Below are 23,987 nucleotides of genomic sequence, written 5' to 3'. Positions count from 1 at the left end.
ATCGAAAACTCATCAAGAGAATGAAGCATATCTCTGTGACAACATTAATAACAACAACGTGAAGAAAGATTTCTATAACAAAAATATACTCTTCCAACTTATTACACGCATGGGGTGCAAATCATGACCAGTTATGCAAACACTTCTGTACAGTTTGACGAGGGGACGCCAATTTTGCCTAATTTTGTTTATAACACTACATATGTACTCAAAACTACCCCTAGATACACTGGCATCGCATCGTATGTATGATAATTACACAAAACAACCATATTTTGGAACTTTTGGAAATAGATATTACCATTTTAATAAAAGAATTGACAAAAATTGATTACAACGCAGACGGCGGTGGATTCGATTGCAACGCAGTGCGGTGGGCCCGATATCATTGAGGTCTTTTTTAACGTTAAAGTCACTAACATTTAGGAGTTGAGATCCAAACACCAAAAAATACAAATGAAATATATATTTGTTAATCCTAACACATATAGTTGTTATATATATCAATGAAGTAAATATACGCTTTGTTGCATCATGTACCATATAAATACATGTATGTTTTTATAAAACAATCCCTGTTTTAGATCCTAGTTTCACATATTGGGGTGCATGTTAACTATGAAGTGCTTAAATGGTAATTTTAACTTATAAATTGAATTAAAAAATACTTAAAGTTTGTATTTTCTTTATAAACTATGCATTCATTTAACTTATAAAATGTCTTGATAAATTAAATCCCAGTTTGGACACTAGTTCAACATATTGAAGTGACTATGTTAACTATGTATCGCTGAAATGTTAATTATATATCATTAACTCGTATATTGAATTTAATCTATCAATTTAACAAATCAAAATGTTTTTGTAGTTTAACACACAAGAGTCATCATTAACTACGTATTACTCACACATTGGTCATAAATATATTTTGAACTTTATTTTTACTTATGAACAGTTTGTGATATAGAGGATATTTGTTTAGTTCAGTGTAAGATCGGAATATATTTCACCGTGTGAGCACCAAAAGGTATATTTCACGAGTGGCGCAGCCACGAGTGAAATATGAACTTTTGGTGTTCACAAGGTGAAATATATTTCGATCTTACACTAAATTAAACAAATTTTCTTTTTATTATATGCAAAGAAACGTTTTAAAAAGACATTAAACCTAATACTGAATGAAAAGCGCGCCAAATAATAATATAACGTGACGTCATTTACGACGTCACGTCATTAAGTTGGTACCCAGTACTGTGTACGCTGGTATTTCACTGAAACAACGTAAGGGGCTTAAATTCAAAACAGTGAAATTATCAAAGTGATAATTTCACTGTTTCAAACAGTGAAATTACCAGTTTTATATCACTGATATATTTCTATAAACCACCGAAAAGCATGTACTAAAAATTTTAATACATAGATGAGATGAGATGAGATCTGTTGATAGTGACACTAACTTTTAAGCTTTATTGCTTTATCTATTTTTTTTTATTTTATTTATTTCATTTTTTTAATATAACTTTACATGTTAACATTAAATTATATCAAATTTTTTTTAACGTGTACAAAGCCTTAATTGGCTGCATGTAAAATAAAAAAGTATAGAATGCATTTTGAAATAAAATATTACAAAATACCTGACATAAAAAAGGTAGACCAAAATGTTGTTTATTGGCCTATGAGCGAATTGCAGATGCACGCGTTCAAATTATCGTATATTTGTGTTTGTAAATTGTTAAGTCAGAATTTAAATTGTCGCACTTTCGTTTTCGTTGCTTTCACGGTCTGTCGTTCCTCCTTTGGTTGGACAGTTTGGTTGTTTTTGTTGTCCAACTTTGTGTCATCTATTGTTATAACGTTTGCTACAATTGCTTTCTATATGAAAGCGTATTTGAAGTTTCTGATTAATCTTTTGATTATATCATAATCTATTCTTAGACAATAAAGATGTCTGGCTCTGCCAGACATTAACAATCAAATTTCTATGTTTGTATTTTAACTCTACTGAGGATGACACAAATTAACAAGGAGGAACATGTACCGTGGTAAAAGTAAAACATAAATACATTTAAAAACTTTTCATGAAAATAAACATGAATATTGAGGCGTGCTGCTTTAAAATCCTAATAATTGTATATTTATTAATTCCAGCCCATGTACTTATCATATATTTCAATAAAACTTACATATCTGCCGTTTTGAAGAAAAAGTAAATATTTATACGTCAAAAATATACACAAGATAAAAAAATGTGTTAGAAAAAAATCTCACATCCTTCAAATCACCTTGCAATTGATTCTATTTCCAATATTTTCGCATTATCCTTTTGTCAACAGGTGACACGAGTCATCTATTAAACATATATTACTGGTACTTATTATATATTTTCATCATATATGCACCCCATGCGTGTAATAAGTTGGAAGAGTACATATGTGGGCTTCAGTCTCACTAGGTGTTATCAGTAGAACATAAAAACATAACGTACAAATAAGTCATAAACTTACCGACACCAGCAAAAAACTATCCGACAGCCATGTTTTTCCACCGCTTCTGCGACGAAATCTCCATCGCCGCACCGGTAGACCCACCGCTTCTGCGAAAGCTATGGCCAGTGTGTATATTATATTTCGTCATTTGATACATATGAGATTATATTTCTTGCCATTATACTGAGCATGTTTTCAGTTCGACCGGAAAGTGTTTAGCACTCCGTTTGATTGTTCACTTAAAACAGACCAGATCTTTACAACAACAACAACAACAACAACAAACTTAAAAAAATTATTTTGCTTTCTGAACAAATAAACAACAACAACAACACTAAATTTTATTGATTTGACCAGTTACAGATCACCATCATACACATTTCACTAAAACACATGTATTTGTGAAAGTAGAAGTATGAAAATATAAAAAGAAAATAAAAATAAAAGAAAAATATAAAAATACTGGTTCTGGCGCTTCATGAGTGTTAAACTGATGTTCAACATATTAGTTCTTTCCATCATAGGGTACATATAGAATTGTTATATTATCATAGATTTCAATAAATTCGAGCTTCAATTAAGTTGCATGCATAAAGTGTTTACAATAAATTGTTTTAATTATACAAAACTATATCGAAATCGAATGCGAAAATAAATTCAACAAAAATACATTGCAAAATATACTACTACTTCAATAAACTAGATGCTTACGCAAGGCAAACGCTTCATAAGTTTTCCACTGTTTAGCTGTGTATGCTTATTAGCAGATTGCATCAATTCAGCAAACTTATGAACACTTAGTCTGTTGTAAAAATATGATGTAATGAAACGTTTCCTAATATCTAAATAAACTGGACAAATTAAAACAAAACGGTATTCGTCTTCTACACAATTTTTATCAAATAATATTTTCTATCCACTCCGACAAACCTAACAAATTTACAGATACAATGTGTTATTAGATCAAGTTGTGATCGGTATATTCAACAGTTTTATTCTGAACTTCGTAACTCACCAAAACTAGATAAAGACAGACTTATGTGCAGAGAAATATTTATCAAGTAATTCAAATGTTAACCACAGAATTATCTAGGCTAAAATGTTCCGCTCATCATCTACTTACAAAAGATGGGAAACATAGCACTATTGACAGAAGACTAAAAATATGTACAAAATGTAATATGAGTAGTATTGAAAACGAATCCCATTTTTTACTAGTTTGCCCTTTTTATAGAGAAATAAGAAATGAATGATTGCCGAAATATTATTGACATTGGCCTAATTAAAAAAATTTTAAAGCATTATTATCTTGCACTCAGAGTAGCAGTTTAAACAAAACCTCAAGATTAATATATTAAGGTAATGTTAAGAGAAATATGTAATTACCATATTGCATTTTATCATTTTTAATGAGTTAATATTTATTTAATAGCTAGTTAACTACTTCAAGTATTGTGCTAATGCTGAAAAACAATATAATCAATGAATTTTGTCATTTATTACCAAATCAATTATTAAATGCATGTATTATCTACAACTGTAACTTTGTAATAACAAAGTTTTCTCAATTGTACATTATATCCACCATACAGTTGTGTATTGGTTATGAACATTGTATATGTTTATGCCAAATAAAATATTGAATTGAATTAAATGTCTTACTAAATGGTGCAGTATATGGAGGCAACTTACTTACTAGAAATAACACGCGTCGTCACTCTTAATTTTAAAAAAATATGTATTACATTGTAATAATTATTTTATGCCTTACGTGTCAATAATATTAATTTATGTATAATAATTATTTCCTGGAAACACCAGTAACAAATTTAACCTGCTTTAAACGCATTAACACTATAGACACGCGCAGAAATTAAATAATTGTCCTCTAATTGTAACAATTACTAATTGAGCAATAAAAAAGACTTATTACTAATTAAGTGTTAATTATTAAGAGTGGCGCCTCGTGCCGCTACTAAGCTTTTTTGCAGGTTCATATACCATGACATTAAGAGTATAAATTAAAAAGCAAACTTGAATTCGACATCAAAGTTGATTTGACTCTATAAAACCAAACTATCATATTATCAGAATAAAAAAAATCTGAAATACAATTCACAAATTATTCTTATCTTGATAAATTCTTATCTCGAGATGAAGAACATGGACAAAATCAAATCAAAATTGTCGTCAATAAAAAGCGCTGCGATAAAACTACAACGTTTAAGAACAGTGATAATGAAAGATGAATTGAAAACTCATCAAAAGATGAAATCGTATCTCTGTGACAACATCAATAACAACAATGTGAAGAAAGATTTCTATAACAAAAACATATCTGTTACCGATTCTAAGGTACAAACTATTCCATTGGAAGCGATAGGGAAGAATGAACTTTTACAAAGATATCTGAACGATTCGATACAAATTAACGACACGTACGAATCTGAGTGTAACGATATGTACCTACCAGTTAGAACAAGCGGAGTTAGATGTGAAGATATCTCTGATTTTGAAACAGAACTTCCGGAAAGAACACGTGGTGATGGTGAAGAAAGCATAAATTCCAACTTAGATTCTGACGATGTCCACGATATGAATGCAGCGTTTATTATTAGTACATCTAGAAAAGAACACGCGCTTTTTACAAGGAATGATAAACTGAATGAAGGTATTCTCTATGATACTGACGACACAGAAGATGAGGAAAGTGCGTTTGATGATAACAGTGATTGTTATGACAGTATATGCGAGTTAGAACGGAATATCTGTGAGAGTTATGCTGAAGACACTTATATCAAGCTGAACGAGCTCAAACGTATATTAAGTAAAGATAAACTCAATGCTAGAATTAATGAAGACGATTTACTAGACAGTTTTATGAATACATTTGTTCATAACGAAGAAAGTGACGAAGGAAGGGGTTCAGTGAACAGTGATTTTGAATGATTTGGACGATTATTAATTTATTGATATGTTGTTTGTATAACATATATGCTACATATAATTTGCTGTTGATATGATTGTTATTGAATATATATGTGCTACACTTATTATTTTACAATAAATAAAAAAAATTGAACTTATCTTGTCGTTAATTAAATAAATTTATTGGTAATATCTTTTGTCAAAGTGCAGTGATTATTACTGTGCAATTCCACACTGGCCATAGCTTTCGCAGAAGCGGTGGGTCCATCGCAGCAGTGGTGGAGTATTCGTCGCAGAAGCGGTGCATAAAAATGGCCGTTTGCTGTTGACGGTAAGTTTATGACTGAAATTTTGGTTTTTTCATGTTAAGCTTATTTCAACAAACACTCGAACTTTAACGTTGTTTAGCAGATCCGTGTTTATTGCTGAAATTGTGCTATCATTGCTCGCAGAAAGAAATTTTTTTTTGGTCTAATGAATTTAAAAAAAGAATATGAAAACAAAAACAATTTTTTGTTTTATCTATTTGTTTATTCAGTACTCTCAGTCCCTGGTCTGACCCTTAACACCTTTAGCACAATATTCCTGAAAGATTTCAATATCATTACCTATTGTTACAATCCAATGTTTCTTCTAAAATACAGGAATATTTTACCAATAATAATAATAATAATAATAATAATAATAATAATAATAATAATAATAATAATAATAATAATAATAATAATAATAAGAAGAAGAAGAAGAAGAAGAAGAAGAATGATAAAATCTTTATTTATAGAAGATAAAATACGAAGGTTACACAGTAAGAAGTATACTTATTTTCAATATGTCCTTCTGAGGTAATAGATAGACAAAATATAGTTATGTGACACTACAGAATGATAAAGTTTAATACATGTAATATTATCAGTAGTACTTGTATAGATTTGATTACAGTATGACAGATACAGGTAAGAATAAACATAAAAGAGGAAGGGTTTAGGGTCGAATGCAGCATAGTCTTTCTTCATGTTATTTAGTGTTACAACGGTCCTTTTAGCTAGGCTTAAAAGGCCCATTATGCCCCAGAAAAACTTTCATTTTTATTTCTCAAAATCTCATATATCTTTTGTACTCTTTTAAAGTTTTCCACAATTGAATAATTGGCCAATTACCTGAACTTTCTTCTTTTTCTGTTGCTTTTTGGCAATAAGTATAGTGATTTAGTATTTTGTAAGGAAGTCGTTTACATTTTGTTACCTTTATGACTTATAATGTTACAGTTCGCGCTATTTTCTTCAGGAAACAATCATGTAACATGCTCGAAAACCATTATTTAATGTTGTAAAACACATGTTTAAACTTACTAAAGTGGTCAATATTTATTCATTTCTGAGGCATAATGTGCCTTTAAGTTTTCATTCAATGAATGACACAAGCGAAGTTCAGTTTTTTAGAGATTGCTTTTAGGTATCTCAAGGATCACTTGAATCACATATCATATTTCCTTATCATATACAATTAAATTATTAGTATGTGGCATTTTTAAGTCACCAAACACAATGGAAAATGCTCTGTTAGTCAACCTACATGTACAATTATAATCAAAAGATAATATTCTTCATAAAGCGCATCCTACACAAAGACTTTCATATCACCTCTTTAGTAGCATATTCTTCAAGACTTGCCAAATCCTGCTTGCAAGATTTAGCCTTTCCTGAGATTCAATGAGTTTTAGGCAAATACATCATCAAAATAATATCTTACAAGAAGGCATTAATATGAATAAACCTACAGTACTTACACATGCTGGAATTTAAACATTGAAATACAGAAAAAAACGAATGTCACACTGGTCACCAATCAACAAATGTACCTACATGTTAAATGGATGGGACGGGCAGGAAATTAAAATTTTCATAAGCATGTGATCCTTTCGGTCATCTTAAACAGAATGACAAAATATGTCAAGAAGAAAAGAAAATATTTTACCACCTTTAAAATCATTCAAAGATATATGCCATCAGAAAACATCTTTTATTCAGAATATAATTATACAAGTCTTGAAGCTAATAAATGAGTCTGTTTATAAAATTCACACAGGATGTGTTTTTTTTTCAAAAGAAAGACCATATCTCCCTTAAAGTTGCTTCTTTATTATAAAACAGTGTCACAAAATAAGCTTTTTTCCAACAAAAGGCAACAAAGTAACACTATGACGCTGAAATTCGTGATGTTCTAGTGTAAAGGTACAAGTAATAACCTTTTCTACAATTTCTTGGGTACACAGGATTTTATTTTATGATGTTTCGTTCTGTACTTTATCTGAAATGCGCGTCACACATTCGAAGTGAAATTATTTTCCACCGGTCTGATCGTGATAACGTACGGCTTCTTCTCGTAAATTCACTGTTTCTTTTCAACATTAACTGAAAGCACTGACTTTACAAAGTTGTAATATGTCGTCATCACATTCAGAAAATTGATTGCATATAGTACATTCCATGGCTACCATAACAGTAACATAATAACTATGTTAAGTATAGATCCACCCAGTAATTTATCTGCACCACTGACATCTCCACTGATATCTGAAAATTCAATATTTTACTCTGTAAAATCTTTTTTTTTCTTGTAAATAGATTTGTTTGTAGATCTAAATCTTTACTGGTATTAATAGTTTGAGTGGACGGACATGTGTACAAACCATAACATAAATTTTATTGGTATAAAGACAAACATATCTTTAAAAGCTTAGCTTCCTACTCAATCCGTACTATTTATTATTTGTCAATTATCATGTAAATGTAATACTTATAAATAAAATATTGTTTAAACTAAACATATCTTACAACATTTCCTTAAATAGTAAAAAAAAAACAACCCAAAAAACACAACAATTTGATGTTTTAAGTAGATGCTGGATCAATATTATTTCGATGGTATTTTGATTCTATTTCATCTACTGCACGCACAAAAATGTATTTTTACATGGCTAAAACATAACTACAAATGTTCATAAACTTTTATGTTTAATGATTTGGTAAGATATTTGAATTTTCCATTAGGCCTACTATGTTCAAACAAATTAATACGCCATCAAAAAATTTTTAAAAAATAAAACGCTATCAAACAAATTATGACGTCATCAAGAAAATGAAAGAGAATTTTTGCGACACGTCGGAATAATCCAACATGTTTTTTTTGTCTCGTTATAGAGAAATAGAAAAAGATACTTTACCGTCAACGGTATCTTGACTGCTGCTCTCACTACTATCACTATCATCTGGAATAAAAAATGTTTAATGTAAACTTACCACTTATTTTCATTTTTGACATATACAGTATATATTGTATTTCTATTCCACTCTTAAATATGAAATGAGTATCTACCTTCTATTTCGGATTATAATTGTACAAGAATATAAAGCGAGGGATCACATTTTAGTTAAAATTATTACACATTACAGGTTTCTCGTATTAACATACAATCTTGCAGTTTTGGGCTCTCTTTATGGATTCTTTTTTTTCTGTTCTAATTTTCAATGATGCACATTTAACATTAAAAAAACTGATCACATTGTACCCACAATAATTTCAATCAATTCGAGGCAAATCTGCTAAGTCTAACTGACAACCTCTTGTTTTTTTGTTGTTTGATTGTTCACCAATTATTGTACCAATTTTAAATAACATTTATTTGCTTGCTCATTTACTGAAAGTAAACAAATATTTATTTACTGATTCATATCATTATATCTATAATTCTAACACTCCTCGTGATTTTGTCACTATAGACAAAGATGAAAAAATAATAGGTGTTAAACTGCCAATAAACAATGGTTAGGGACTACTTGTATGTGCGGCTGTTATGTAGTTTAAAAAGCCATTTAAAGCAACAAAAAACGCATTTTTTATGGATATTTTCAGTTCTTATCATGTTTTCTTTTTTATACATTACCGAAATAATATCTCACATACACTAACGCCACAGATTTGATCCATATCAGTTAATAAATATTTTGACAAAACGGCGCCAATCCGTTAGCAGCGTAATGACATCATCTTTAAGTATACAACTCATTCATAAACGCCCTAGAGTGACGTCATTTCAAACATACAAGAATAATTAATGTGGCACTGATGTAAACAATCCAGACTTAGACGAAAGTTCTTATTATTTCTTTTATTAAATAATTTCTATACCTTAGCAACAGTAGGGTGCGTTATACGAAAATCGGCACCGGAAGTTGTTTTCGCTTGAAAAAATAACATTAGTTATCTTCCTTATTTTATCTTGTTAGATTTGACGTTTTGATGCGAAAAAAAAATAACCACTCAAACCCACGGGCTTCGTGTTCAATTTCTACGCATCAAAACTCCAAACCGGTGTTAAATAGCCGATAATCACCGCTACGACCGATATTAATTTTTAAGTTTACGTTACGTTACGACTAACTTACAGTAAAGCTGTATTTTGAGCTGAAAGTCACTCCCGAAGAAATACTGGTTCTGAGTTCGAGTCAACATGAGTGTGATTGCCCTGTCCTTCGAATAGAACTGTGCAGTAGATGTTGTTGAACCACAGCCCAATACTCGCTGAAAAAAGGCATGAGTATATTATCATTTATCAAAACAGGCATAATTTTCCGCTGTAACATATATTACTTCTTGGCCTTTATAGAATTAAAGCTGTTCTTTGTTTACATTGTTCTTTATTATACTTCAACTCACAACACTCTTACATTCTTTATTTGTATCTTGTTAAAATGTTTGAACTTTTCGCAAAGATCAGAAAAATGACGTTAAACATCACAACAACAGGTGTCAAGTGCCGTGTGGCAGCCGTAAAATGTTGCCCCAAACTTCACTTCAATGCTGTTATATTTTTCTGATCCTTCGGGATCATTGAGTCCAGTGCTTTTAAGTGTTGAGAATTGAGTATTGCTCAAACCGGTGATAGCGAGCGTGAGGGATGTTGCATTTTCCATTATCCCTCACGTACAGACTCCATCAAACCGACTTGTCTTCTCAGGTTATTTTGCTGTTTTTAATTCCCCTTTTTCCAGATATTTGTGTCCGTTTGATGCATCAATATTGCCCACAATGGCTACTTACTGTTCCCCATTGTGAAGACGATAATCGCAATTTAATTTTCTCAGCAAGCATTGGTGGGACGAAAAAACAACAACATAATGAAACTGAATGTATAAAACTAAATTGTTTTGGCGTAATTTAAATGATAGCAAAATATTTTCTAACCAGGTAATTGCCACCAGTGCTCTTGCCATCAAATATACGTAGCTGAAGCCCGCAGTCACGAAATGAAGCCGCTTCTACCACAATTTCAAACTTGTAGTTCGAACCTGCTTGACTATATTCAAAGTACACGACGCAGTTTGTTGTAGGGTGAGATACACCAACTGTTCCTCGTGGTTTTACACGAAACACTTCTCGATCACCTGCCGCGAATGTTTTACCGCATGCTGTAGGGGAATCCATGAATACTGAAATACGTTATTTTATATGAACATATTGTTAACACGTCAACCTGTATTTTGTAATGAATATTTTTTTACACCTGACAAAGTATTAACACAATGAATGTACAAACACAAATCTGGCAAGCATAATATCATTTTATTCAATGCGTTCAGTAAATTCAGTAATAACCTACCTGAAAATAATTTTCTATTTATCGCATACCCATGCCGTTTTTGCGACTCCGTAAAAATGGTATTGCACGGCCGTGCATGTTCTATACTGACGTGACGTCATTTGCGTTTATAACTTTATATACAAACATAGTGTAAAGACGTGCTACATGGTAGCGTTATACTATAGGCACGTCAATGAAAAATGACTCTTTTTCACTTTAAACGGTCTTTTTTTGCATGTGATAAATAGAAAATCAAATTCGTTTATGTTATTACTGAATTTATTGAACTCGTTGAATAAAATAATATCATGCTCGCCAGAGGCTCACATAATATAATTTTATTCAACGAGTTCAATAAATTCAGTATTGAACTTACACTCATTCAATATCCTCTATTTATAATATATCAAGACATGACTACAGACTGTTAGAAGTGCAAAGAATATTTTTTATAGTGTCTATAGTTTAACGCTTTCATTTAGCGTGTTTGTTTGTTTGATTGGGTTTTACGTCACACCGACACAGTATATGTCATTTGGCGACGTTTCAGCTTTACTGGTAGAGGAAGACCTCAGATGCCCTTCCGTGCATTATTTCAGGCACGAACGGGCACTTGAGTAGAACCACCGACGTTCCGTAAGCTAGCTGGATAGCTTCCTCACATGAAAGAATCCACACTCCCTGTCGGGATTCGAACCCACAGCGGTTAGGGGCAAGTGGTTTGAAGTCAACGACCTTAACCACTCGGCCACGGACGCTCCGTTCATTTAGCGTGTCTTTACACTATGTTTAAATATAATGCAAATGACATCACGTCAAAATATATGCACGGCCATTCAGTACTTTTTTTACGAAGTCGCAAAATCGGCACAGGTATGTGATATAATACTGAATGGTCTTTTTCGTTTAATATTACCAGTTCGCACATTAAAATGACATTACGCTTATTCAAGTGCAAGAGGTCAACGAACAATTATAAATGAAACTGACATTTTTTCATAATTGCCAATTGAATCAATTGAAATATTTTTATGTTAATAAACCTTTTTTTTAAATAATGGTGTAATATGCTACTAAGTAAACTCACAATCCCGAGTTTGAGTCTCGGCACACAAAATCATCCATCCCGACAGCAATAATAAAATGTCCTTGTTTATAAGTGCCATGGTCTTCTAAAAAATCAAATAAATATCAAATAAGATTATAGCAAATAAGACAATGCGTAAATAGTAATGGTATAGTACTTTATCAAACAAATTTCAAACCAGGGCCATAGGTCCGAGCATCACAAAAAACATAATCTATAGTCAGAAACATTTCACGATTGCCTACCAGGATTGTTTGAGGGTCTCTCAGGCGGCACCCTGTTTATCGGGCTTTGACTTGAAACATTTCACCACCATATACTGGGAATATTGAGAATTTGACGGGCTCCCTTTTAATTGGAGTCTAACGGAAATATCTCGTGATCCTCTACCAATAGTTTTGAAAATCAGACAGGCCCTTTGTTTATCGAAGTTTACCCGGTTTAATTTCATGATCCTCTACCGGGAGTAATGCGAATGTGACTGGCCCTCTGTTTATCGAGGGATAATCTTTCACCACCTACCGCGATTGATTTAGATAACTTCATAAATAATGAATACTGTATTTGGATTATGCTTTACACTCGAGCTTTAACGTTGTCGTTTTGTTTTAATAACTTTTATATCAATGTCCTTTCAAAGTAAAAAAAAACAATAAAAAAACAATAAATAACATCAATCCAGATAAATGTTTCTTTAAAAGTGCTTTCTTGTCTATTAAATTTGAAAAAGTAGATGAAAACTATTTAATATTTACCAATTTGTTTACTTAATTTAGTACTCACAGTCCCTGGTCTGACCCTCACCACCCCTAGCACAATATTCCTGATAGATTTCAACAATATTACTTATCCAACGCCAGTGACTTCTAAAATACACATTCAACAAGGCTTGTCCATGTAATAGACACCAGGCTATCTGATTTGTACGAGGGGGTGTAGCCCCCGAGTATTAATCAGATTGCCGAGTGTGTTGATGTTCTTTCCCTTTTGTATCATAGTCAAACATAAAACACGTTCCCTGTTGTCACAATATGAAACCCCGGCAAAAAGGAACAAATGAACGTTCATCTGAATATGATATTTCTGTCGCTTTCTCTTTCTCTGCTGTCACAATATGTAAACCCCAGCAAAAATGAGCCAATCAATAGGCATGCTCTGTAGTGAGGGTAACTAATACATGTGTACCTGCACTCCAGTTAAAGCGCTGTGCATGTGTATGTATACGATTTAACTCTGACTCATTTTCAACAGAAAGGTCCCCAAACTATTTAAGGTACAAACACTACAAAAAGATAAAGTTGATATCAGTATTACACAGATTACATACTAGTATGCGTTAAAGTGCATTGATGATGAAGTATAAAAATAAAAAATAAATGCAACCATGCATGTAAGAATGAGATAGTATATTTAAGTAAATACAGTCGTGATAAGAAAATTTAATGATATCATACTTAAAGGCCCTTTAAACCTAAAAATACTATTATTATAATTTCTCATTTTTCTTTGAAGATATACTTTGCTTAAATTTGATATTAGAAATTAATGGTAATCGATACACAGTCTCTTTGTAAATATAAAATAAACGTTTTGACTCCAAACAAATTAGATATGTTATGCTTAAAATTCAACATACTATAAGTGGTCACACTATGAATATATATATATATAGTGTCTTTATAAAAAAATTCTTTAAATAAAATACCAACTTAACTTGACCTGTAATAGGGAACACAGCTTCCCACACATAGTGTATTCATTCTGTCATTCAAGTGAGACATATCCGGTAAGAATTTCATAGATTTCAATAAATTTCAATGTATTTCTTTCATAAAAAATTTAACCCCAAAATAAGCATCGCTTATCTTTAAATCATTTTTTCTGGGTGCTATTATATTTACAAAAGAAGGTACTTATTGTCCTTATAGATGAACCATATGTTTTAATATTACATACCTTTCTGACAAAGTTGAATAAAATAATATTCATCTGCTTTAATTTCATATTTCACATTCTGATCTGTCGTTATTTGAGCCACGCCATGGATTTGCAACCAGCTTGGATCCAGACCAACCTGCGCATCCGCGCAGTAACAGCGAAATATATAGCGAACAGCATGGATCCTGATCAGACTGCGCAGATGCGCAGGCTGGTCTGGATTCATGCTGGCCGCAAACGCATTATGTTGGTTTTGTCATGGCGCGGCTCATTTCAAATTATTACATAAATTAGACACAGCAACACTTATTTCATAATTCTTCAAATCTTGAAAAATGATTGTATTTACAAGAAATGTGTCCGTCTTTTGTTTTCGCTCCCCGGTAACAGTAACTTAAACATTTAGCTTAAAGTGACATTATGCTCATATTTTTCATTGTGAAGTATAACTGAATTGACTATATATTTCAACAGAATGTTATTATGACCAACATTAACTGCTGATATTTTAAAATGTTTAGGATAAAAATATAACTTATTTAGCAGGCTCCTCCGCTTTTTTTAAATGTATATTTCAATAAATATTTCGAGATATTTCCTTTGGCCATGTGAGTTATTTATCGTTCATCCGAACTAAATTACAAAACTGAAAGGAATAATGGCAAAATGTAAACTTATGACTTTCACCTTTTCACTCACTATATACCCTTTGAGGGCATAAGGTCAGAAATATTGATCGACATTGTATCATTTAAACTTATAAATGCGTCCAATTAAAGACCATTAAGCATTTATACAAGTCATACAGCTAAGATTTTTGTGAAGCCAAATATATTTATTTTGCTGAGTACAAAATTACTTTTTCGATTTCGAATTCATTAACATATTAAATGTTCTCCAATGGCAAACGTTTGGTTAACATAGCTGTTTTTCCAGTAATTCATTGAAAATTAATGTCTTATTAAATGGTGCAGTATATAGACGCGGCTGAATTACTAGTAATAACACGCGTCGTCACACTTAATTAATAAATTATGTATTATTAATTATTCTATGCCGCACGTGTCAATAGTATTGATTTAAGTACAATAAGTATTTCCTGGAAACAGAATTCCAGTAACAGATTTATCCTGCATCACACCAATTAACACTAAAGGCACGCGCAACAATTATATATTGTCATCTAATTGTAACAATTACTAATTGATCAATTATTAGACTAATTACTTATTAAGTGTTAATCATTAAGTGTGTCCTTAGTTTTCTTGCAGGTTCATATACCATGACGTTCAGAATATAAATTAAGAAAAAAAATTAAATTCGCCATCAAAGATGTTTTAAACTATCATATTATCAGAACATTAAACTGAAATACAATTCACAAATTATTCTTATCTTGATAAATTCTTATCTCGAGATGAAGAACATGGACAAAATAAAATCAAAATTGTCGTCAATAAAAAGCGCTGCGACAAAATTGCAACGTTTAAGAACATTGATAATGAAAGATGAATTGAAAACTCATCAAAAGATTGAAGCGTATCTCTGTGACAACATCAATAACAACAACGTAAAGAAAGATTTCTATAACAAAAACATATCTGTTATCGACGTAATCTCTAGGGTACAAAATATTCCACTGGAAGCCATAGGCAAGAAGGAACTTTTGCAAAGATACCTGAACGATTCGATACAGAATAACGACACGTACGGATCAGAGTGTAATGATATGTACCTACCAGTTAGAACAAGCGGAGTCGGATGTGAAGATATCTCTGATTTTGACCCTCAACTTCCGGAAAGAACACGTGGTGATGGTGAAGAAAGCATTAATTCCAACTTAGATTCTGACGATGTTTACGATATGAATGTAGCGTTTATTTTAAGTAACATTAGAAAAGAACACGCGTCTTTTACAAGGAATGATAAACTGAATGAAGGTATTCTCTACGAAACTGACGTCACAGAAGATTACGAAAGTGCATTTGAAGATGACAGTGACTGTTTTGACAGTGTATGTGAATTAGAACGGAATATCTTTGACAGTTATGCTGAAGACACTTATATCAAACTGAACGAGCTCAAACGTACATTGTGTAAAGATAAACTCAATGCTAGAATAACTGAAGATGATTTACTTGACAGTTTTATGAATACATTTGTTCGTAATGAAGAAAGTGACGAAGGAAGGGGTTCACTCAACAGTGATTTTGACTGACATGATTAGATCAATTCTTAGAAAACATTGATATCGTTTACGTGCAAAATTTATACTTATATTATGTGTTATTGAATTGATTGTTATTGAATATGTATGTGCTATATATTTGTTACTAAAATAAAGAAAATAAATTTGAATTGATTTTGTTATTTGATACAAATCTGATTATATTTCTTGCTCAGATACGACTACAGAGCGTGATTTCAGTGCAACCGAAAAGCGTTTACCAGTCTGTTCATTTGCTTCAATTAAAATAATTCAGAACAGAACTAACACTTTATTTGTCACAAACATATATACATGTTCATCGCCAATACGTTGTTACAATGTATGTGATTATATTTCTTTGCTACAAGAAACAGAGCATGAATTCAGTGAGACCGAAAAGCGTTTAACATCCTGTTTGATTGTTTCAATTAACATAGATCAGGTATTTAGTTATATTTACGATTGCAAAGAAATAGACAAAATTCATGTTAAATTTTGCAAGAATATATTTGGTTTACATCAGCAAACACCAAATGTTGCTGTGTTTGGTGAGTTAGGAAGATTTCCTCTTTCTGTTATTTCCAAAGAAAGAACTCTTAAATTCTGGTTAAAAATTATGAATAACCAGGACTCACCAACATGTTTGTAGACCAGAATAATAGAAATGCTGATTGTAACTTGGCAAGCAGTATAAAATATGATAAAAAAAAGATCGACAAGGAAAGGCGGCGTTCAATGAACGCAGTATAAAACGATTGTTAGACAGCTTAGGTTGTAGTGACATTTAGCGTAATTTTAACTTAAATTTTAATTATATGCCAATGTTAAAGCAGCCTCTACGTGACCAATATATACCGAACTGGAATACTTCTATACATAATATGCCCAAGCTTGATTATTACAGAAATTGTAAAACTTCTTTTTGTTATGAAAAATATCTTTAACAAATAACGTGTTAAGAAACAGAGTTTGCTTGTTTCAGACTAGACTCGCATAAGTTAGAAATAGAAACAGGAAGATTTTTTAACATTGATAGAAATTATCGCAAATGTAAATTATGTATATATAACTCTATTGAATCAGAATACCATTTCCTTTTATGCTGCCCAATTTATACTGTTATAAGAACCAATTATTTTGGAAACATTTCATGGCCTACTATACAAAAATGTTCGACTATATTGTCCACTAATAATAAAAAGCTTATTCTTAAATGTGCTCACTATGTTCATTTTGCATTTTAGTTGAGGCAACAGTCTCTTGAATATGTAACTGCTTCTTAGTTTCATTCTTGTACTCTTTTTGTTAGATATTATATGATATAATGTTTGTAACTATTTAACTTTTGGTCATATTTGTCATGATATTCTGTTAATTGCCAAAAGGTAATGTTTATTTGCCGATTTGCCAATAAACTGAAATGAAATGTTATCATCTCTAAAACATTTAAACCGAAACAATATCTTACAATATTCTTAATTCAAAATTTTATTTTGCTTTTTGGCCAGAATTTAGGGACGACTATAAAATTAAAACAACTTGAAATAACACACGTTATTATTACACAGGTAAAATGGACCACATGCTTAATGTCATCAAATTCTACTACATGTAATCTTTTGAAAGAATTTTTGCAAAACTTAATCAAAGCGAGTCTGCAATTTTTATTTTATTTTGTTATGATTTAATTTTTAATGATTCCGATGGATAAACCTTTCTTCAGATCTTTATACATCACAACAGCAGGTGTCAAGTTCCGTGTGGCAGCTGTAAAAAATTTCCCCGTTCTTCACATCAGTGTTGTTACAATTTTCTGGTCCTTCAGGATCATTGATTCTAGCACTGTTTAAGTGTTGAAAATTGAGTTCCTCTCGAGCCGGTGCTGGGGAGCATGAAAAATGTTGCTCTTTTCATTACTCCTCATGTACAGTCTCAATCAAATCGAGTATGCCATTGTCATGTAATTTTGTTACGATTAATATATTCTGAGGGACCACCCTTTCTCCAGATCTTTATACATCACAATCGGCTGTTGTCAATTGCCGTGTGGCATCTGTAAAACATTGTCCCATACTTCAATTCAGTGTTGCTATATTTTTTTGGTCCTTCGGGATCATTGATTCTAGCACTATTTAAGTGTTAAAAATTGAGTACCACTCGAGCCGGTGCTAGAGAGCATGAAGAATGGTGCACTTTTCATAATTCCTCATGTACAGTCTTAATCAAATTGAGTATGCAATTTTCATGTAATTTTGTTGTGATTAATGCTTCTGAGGGAGCACCCTTTCTCCAGATCTTTATACATCACAATCAGCAGGCTTAAAGTGCCGTGTGGCATCTGTAAAATTTGCCTTCACTTCAGTGTTGTTATATTTGTTCTGATCCTTCGTCATTGTTTCCAGCAATATTTCAGTGTTGAAAATTGAGTACCGCTCAAGCCGGTGCTTGCGGGAGGTGAGGGATGATGCACTTTTTCATTATCCCTCATCTTAAGTCTCAAAGAAACCGAGTCTGCAATTTTCATGAAATTTTGCTGTGATTAATGCTTCCGAGGTATCACCCATTCTCCAGAGCCTTAAACTTCAAACTTAAATTTCTAATTTTCGATGTCTTCTTTCAATTAATTTCACGCTTTATATATTACATACATTTCATATACAAAATTGGCAGTGCCGTTATTTCTGTAAACTAGACTGATATTTTTTTTGTACTTTTTAATTTTAATGTTGTACATCCTCACGAATACTCATATACTAGTAATTGTCTTTTTTACCAATACTATTATTATTGTTTTAGTTTTGTAACTTTATTGACCATTTACTTGCATTATTCATCAAAAAGAATTATTTGAGTTTTTATCTCAGTTTAAAAAAGCCCCTCACTTTAATAATTATATATTCAATATCTAATCAATTAATAGAAATACATATTAAATAAGGCTTATTATATCAATATCAAGAGAAATGTAGGTAAATTGATTTGTCATAAAGTTAACATTTTTGTGAAGCCAAGTATATTTACTTTCTTTAATACAAAATTACTTTTTCGATTTCGAATTCATTAACATATTAAATGTTCTCCAATGTTAACATAACTGTCTTTGCAAATTAATGTCTTACTAAATGGTGCAGTATATGGACGCGACTGAATTACTAGTAATAACACGCGTTGTCACATTTAATTATAAGAATATATATTATTAATTATATTATGCCGCACGTGTCAATAGTATTAATTTATGTATAAAAATTATTTCCTGGAAACACAATCACCAGTAACAGATTTAACCTGCTTTACACCTATTAACACTATAGGCACGCGCAACAATTATATAATTGACATCTAATAGTAACAATTACTAATTGATCAATAAATTAGACTAATTACTAATTGTTAAGTGTTAATCATTAAGTGTGTCCTAGGTTTTCTTGCAGATTCATATACCATGACGTTCAGAATATAAATTAAGAAGCAAACTTGAATTCGTCATCAAAGTTGTTTTGAACTATCATATTATCAGAATTTTAAACTGAAATACAATTCACAAATTATTCTAGATAATCTTGATAAATTCTTATCACGAGATGAAGAACATGGACAAAATCAAATCAAAATTGTCGTCGATAAAAAGCGCTGCGACAAAACTGCAACGTTTAAGAACAGTGATAATGAAAGATGAATTAAAAACTGATCAGAAGATGGAAGCGTATCTCTTTGACAACATCAATACCAACAACGTGAAGAAAGATTTCTATAACAAAAATATACCTGTTATCGATTCTAAGGTAGTAAACATTCCATTGGAATACATAGGCAAAAAGGAACTTTTGCAAAGATATCTGAACGATTCGATACAAAATAACGACACGTACAGATTCGATTGTAACGATATGTACCTACCTGTTAGAACAAGCGGAGTCGGATGTGAAAATATCTCTGATTTTGACCCTCAACTTCCGGAAAGAACACGTGGTGATGGTGAAGAAAGCATAAATTCCAACTTAGATTCTGACGATGTCCACGATATGAATACAGCGTTTATTGTTAATAGATCTAGAAAAGAACACGCGCTTTTTACAAGGAATGATAAATTGAATGAAGGTATCCTCTACGATACTGACGTCACAGAAGATGACGAAAGTGCATTTGAAGATGACAGTGACTGTTATGACAGTATATGCGAGTTAGAACGGAATATCTTTGAGAGTCATGCTGAAGACTCTTATATCAAACTGAACGATCTGAAACGTATATTAAGTAAAGATAAACTCAATGCTAGGATTTCTGAAGATGATTTACTTGACAGTTTTATGAATACTATTGTTCATAACGAAGAAAGTGACGAAGGAAGGGGTTCAGTAAACAGTGATTTTGAATGATTCGGTCGATTATGAATTTATTGATATGTTGTTGGTATAACATATATGCTTCATATATTTTATTGTTGATATGATTGTTATTGAATATGTATGTGCTACACTTATTATATTACAATAAAGAAATACATATAATATATAATCTTGTCGTTAATTAAATAAATTTATTGGTAATATCTTTTGTGCAGTTATTATAAATGTGCAATTCGTCATCACGACGAAGAAAGAAATGTAGTTGATATAAAAAATCGATTACTTTTCAACTCTTATTACACGTGCTTCATTTTAGTGTACCTAAATTAACGATATATTTTACTCACTAGCGCCAATAAAACATTATCACCATGATAACACATTTATACTTTTGATAATAAATGTAATTGTTTATTAATTTCAGGGTATGTATATGTGTTACAATGTACATGTAATGATCTAAATAGAACCAGACCTTAAAGGGATTGTTTGGTAACACAGACCCGAAATATTGTTTCTAATTTTAAATATTTACTGTACATGCGTATTATAAGAACTAACTCCAACTAACAGAGAGACAGAGCATGTACTATACATAGAAGGCGGGGCTTATCATAACTGACAGCAGCACAGCACAATGTACACAATTAGAACGGATCGGATATCTTTGACAGTTATGCTGAAGACACTTATATCAAACTGAACGAGCTCAAACGTACATTGTGTAAAGATAAACTCAATGCTAGAATAACTGAAGATGATTTACTTGACAGTTTTATGAATACATTTGTTCGTAATGAAGACAGTGACGAAGGAAGGGGTTCACTCAACAGTGATTTTGACTGACATGATTGGATCAATTCTTAGAAAACATTGATATCGTTTACGTGCAAAATTTATACTTATATTATGTGTTATTGAATTGATTGTTATTGAATATGTATGTGCTATATATTTGTTACTAAAATACAGAAAATAAATTTGAATTGATTTTGTTATTTGATACAAATCTGATTATATTTCTTGCTCAGATACGACTACAGAACGTGATTTCAGTGCAACCGAAAAGCGTTTTCCAGCCTGTTCATTTGCTTCAATTAAAATAATTCAGAACAGAACACTTTATTTGTCACAAACATAATATACATGTTCATCGCCAATACGTTGTTACAATGTATGTGATTATATTTCTTTGCTACAAGAAACAGAGCATGATTTCAGTGACACCGAAAAGCGTTTAACATCCTGTTTGATTGTTTCAATTAACATAGATCAGGTATTTAGTTATATTTACGATTGCAAAGAAATAGACAAAATTCATGTTAAATTTTGCAAGAATATACTTGGTGTACATCAGCAAACACCAAATGTTGCTGTGTTTGGTGTGTTAGGAAGATTTCCTCTTTCTGTTATTTCCAAAGAAAGAACTCTTAAATTCTGGTTAAAAATTATGAATAACCAGGACTCACCAACATGTTTGTAGACCAGAATAATAGAAATGCTGATTGTAACTTGGCAAGCAGTATAAAATATGATAAAAAAAGATCGACAAGGAAAGGCGGCGTTCAATGAACGCAGTATAAAACGATTGTTAGACAGCTTAGGTTGTAGTGACATTTAGCGTAATTTTAACTTAAATTTTAATTATATGCCAATGTTAAAGCAGCCTCTACGTGACCAATATATACCGAACTGGAATACTTCTATACATAATATGCCCAAGCTTGATTATTACAGAAATTGTAAAACTTCTTTTTGTTATGAAAAATATCTTTAACAAATAACGTGTTAAGAAACAGAGTTTGCTTGTTTCAGACTAGACTCGCATAAGTTAGAAATAGAAACAGGAAGATTTTTTAACATTGATAGAAATTATCGCAAATGTAAATTATGTATATATAACTCTATTGAATCAGAATACCATTTCCTTTTATGCTGCCCAATTTATACTGTTATAAGAACCAATTATTTTGGAAACATTTCATGGCCTACTATACAAAAATGTTCGACTATATTGTCCACTAATAATAAAAAGCTTATTCTTAAATGTGCTCACTATGTTCATTTTGCATTTTAGTTGAGGCAACAGTCTCTTGAATATGTAACTGCTTCTTAGTTTCATTCTTGTACTCTTTTTGTTAGATATTATATGATATAATGTTTGTAACTATTTAACTTTTGGTCATATTTGTCATGATATTCTGTTAATTGCCAAAGGTAATGTTTATTTGCCGATTTGCCAATAAACTGAAATGAAATGTTATCATCTCTAAAACATTTAAACCGAAACAATATCTTACAATATTCTTAATTCAAAATTTTATTTTGCTTTTTGGCCAGAATTTAGGGACGACTATAAAATAAAACAACTTGAAATAACACACGTTATTATTACACAGGTAAAATGGACCACATGTTTAATGTCATCAAATTCTACTACATGTAATCTTTTGAAAGAATTTTTGCAAAACTTAATCAAAGCGAGTCTGCAATTTTTATTTTATTTTGTTATGATTAAATTTTTAATGATTCCGATGGATAAACCTTTCTTCAGATCTTTATACATCACAACAGCAGGTGTCAAGTTCCGTGTGGCAGCTGTAAAAAATTTCCCCGTTCTTCACATCAGTGTTGTTACAATTTTCTGGTCCTTCAGGATCATTGATTCTAGCACTGTTTAAGTGTTGAAAATTGAGTTCCTCTCGAGCCGGTGCTGGGGAGCATGAAAAATGTTGCTCTTTTCATTACTCCTCATGTACAGTCTCAATCAAATCGAGTATGCCATTGTCATGTAATTTTGTTACGATTAATATCTTCTAAGGGACCACCCTTTCTCCAGATCTTTATACATCACAATCGGCTGGTGTCAATTGCCATGTGGCATCTGTAAAACATCGTCCCATACTTCAATTCAGTGTTGCTATATTTTTATGGTCCTTCGGGATCATTGATTCTAGCACTATTTAAGTGTTAAAAATTGAGTACCACTCGAGCCGGTGCTAGAGAGCATGAAGAATGGTGCACTTTTCATAATTCCTCATGTACAGTCTTAATCAAATTGAGTATGCAATTTTCATGTAATTTTGTTGTGATTAATGCTTCTGAGGGAGCACCCTTTCTCCAGATCTTTATACATCACAATCAGCAGGCTTAAAGTGCCGTGTGGCATCTGTAAAATATGCCTTCACTTCAGTGTTGTTATATTTGTTCTGATCCTTCGTCATTGTTTCCAGCAATATTTCAGTGTTGAAAATTGAGTACCGCTCAAGCCGGTGCTTGCGGGAGGTGAGGGATGATGCACTTTTTCATTATCCCTCATCTTAAGTCTCAAAGAAACCGAGTCTGC

The 23,987-nt window shown here is 31.6% G+C and overlaps 1 protein-coding gene across 4 annotated transcripts in view; it reads right to left on the bottom strand.

Moving 5' to 3' along the window:
* Positions 1-8,596: 8,596 nt before the first annotated feature.
* Positions 8,597-23,987, bottom strand: part of LOC132744449 (uncharacterized) — a 32,274-nt gene continuing 16,883 nt past the window's right edge. The window contains exons 1-5 of one of the 4 annotated variants that reach the window (XM_060733164.1): positions 12,913-13,372; positions 12,146-12,230; positions 10,662-10,906; positions 9,863-9,998; positions 8,597-8,685 (exon numbers count right to left, since the gene is read on the bottom strand). In XM_060733164.1, coding sequence (XP_060589147.1) covers positions 8,612-8,685; positions 9,863-9,998; positions 10,662-10,906; positions 12,146-12,224 — 534 coding nt within the window. In that variant the 5' untranslated portion in view covers positions 12,225-12,230; positions 12,913-13,372 and the 3' untranslated portion in view covers positions 8,597-8,611. Of the gene's footprint in view, positions 8,686-9,862; positions 9,999-10,661; positions 10,907-12,145; positions 12,231-12,900; positions 13,373-23,987 lie in introns of those variants that run through there. The other 3 variants (XM_060733163.1, XM_060733162.1, XM_060733160.1) reach the window with 3 other exon arrangements.

The sequence above is a fragment of the Ruditapes philippinarum genome, unplaced genomic scaffold (assembly GCF_026571515.1).
Source record: "Ruditapes philippinarum isolate M1 unplaced genomic scaffold, ASM2657151v2 ctg1134_1_1_1_1, whole genome shotgun sequence".
Lineage (NCBI taxonomy): Eukaryota > Metazoa > Mollusca > Bivalvia > Venerida > Veneridae > Ruditapes > Ruditapes philippinarum.
The sequence above is the reverse complement of the archived record's forward strand: the minus strand, read 5'-3'. Positions and strand labels throughout refer to the sequence as shown.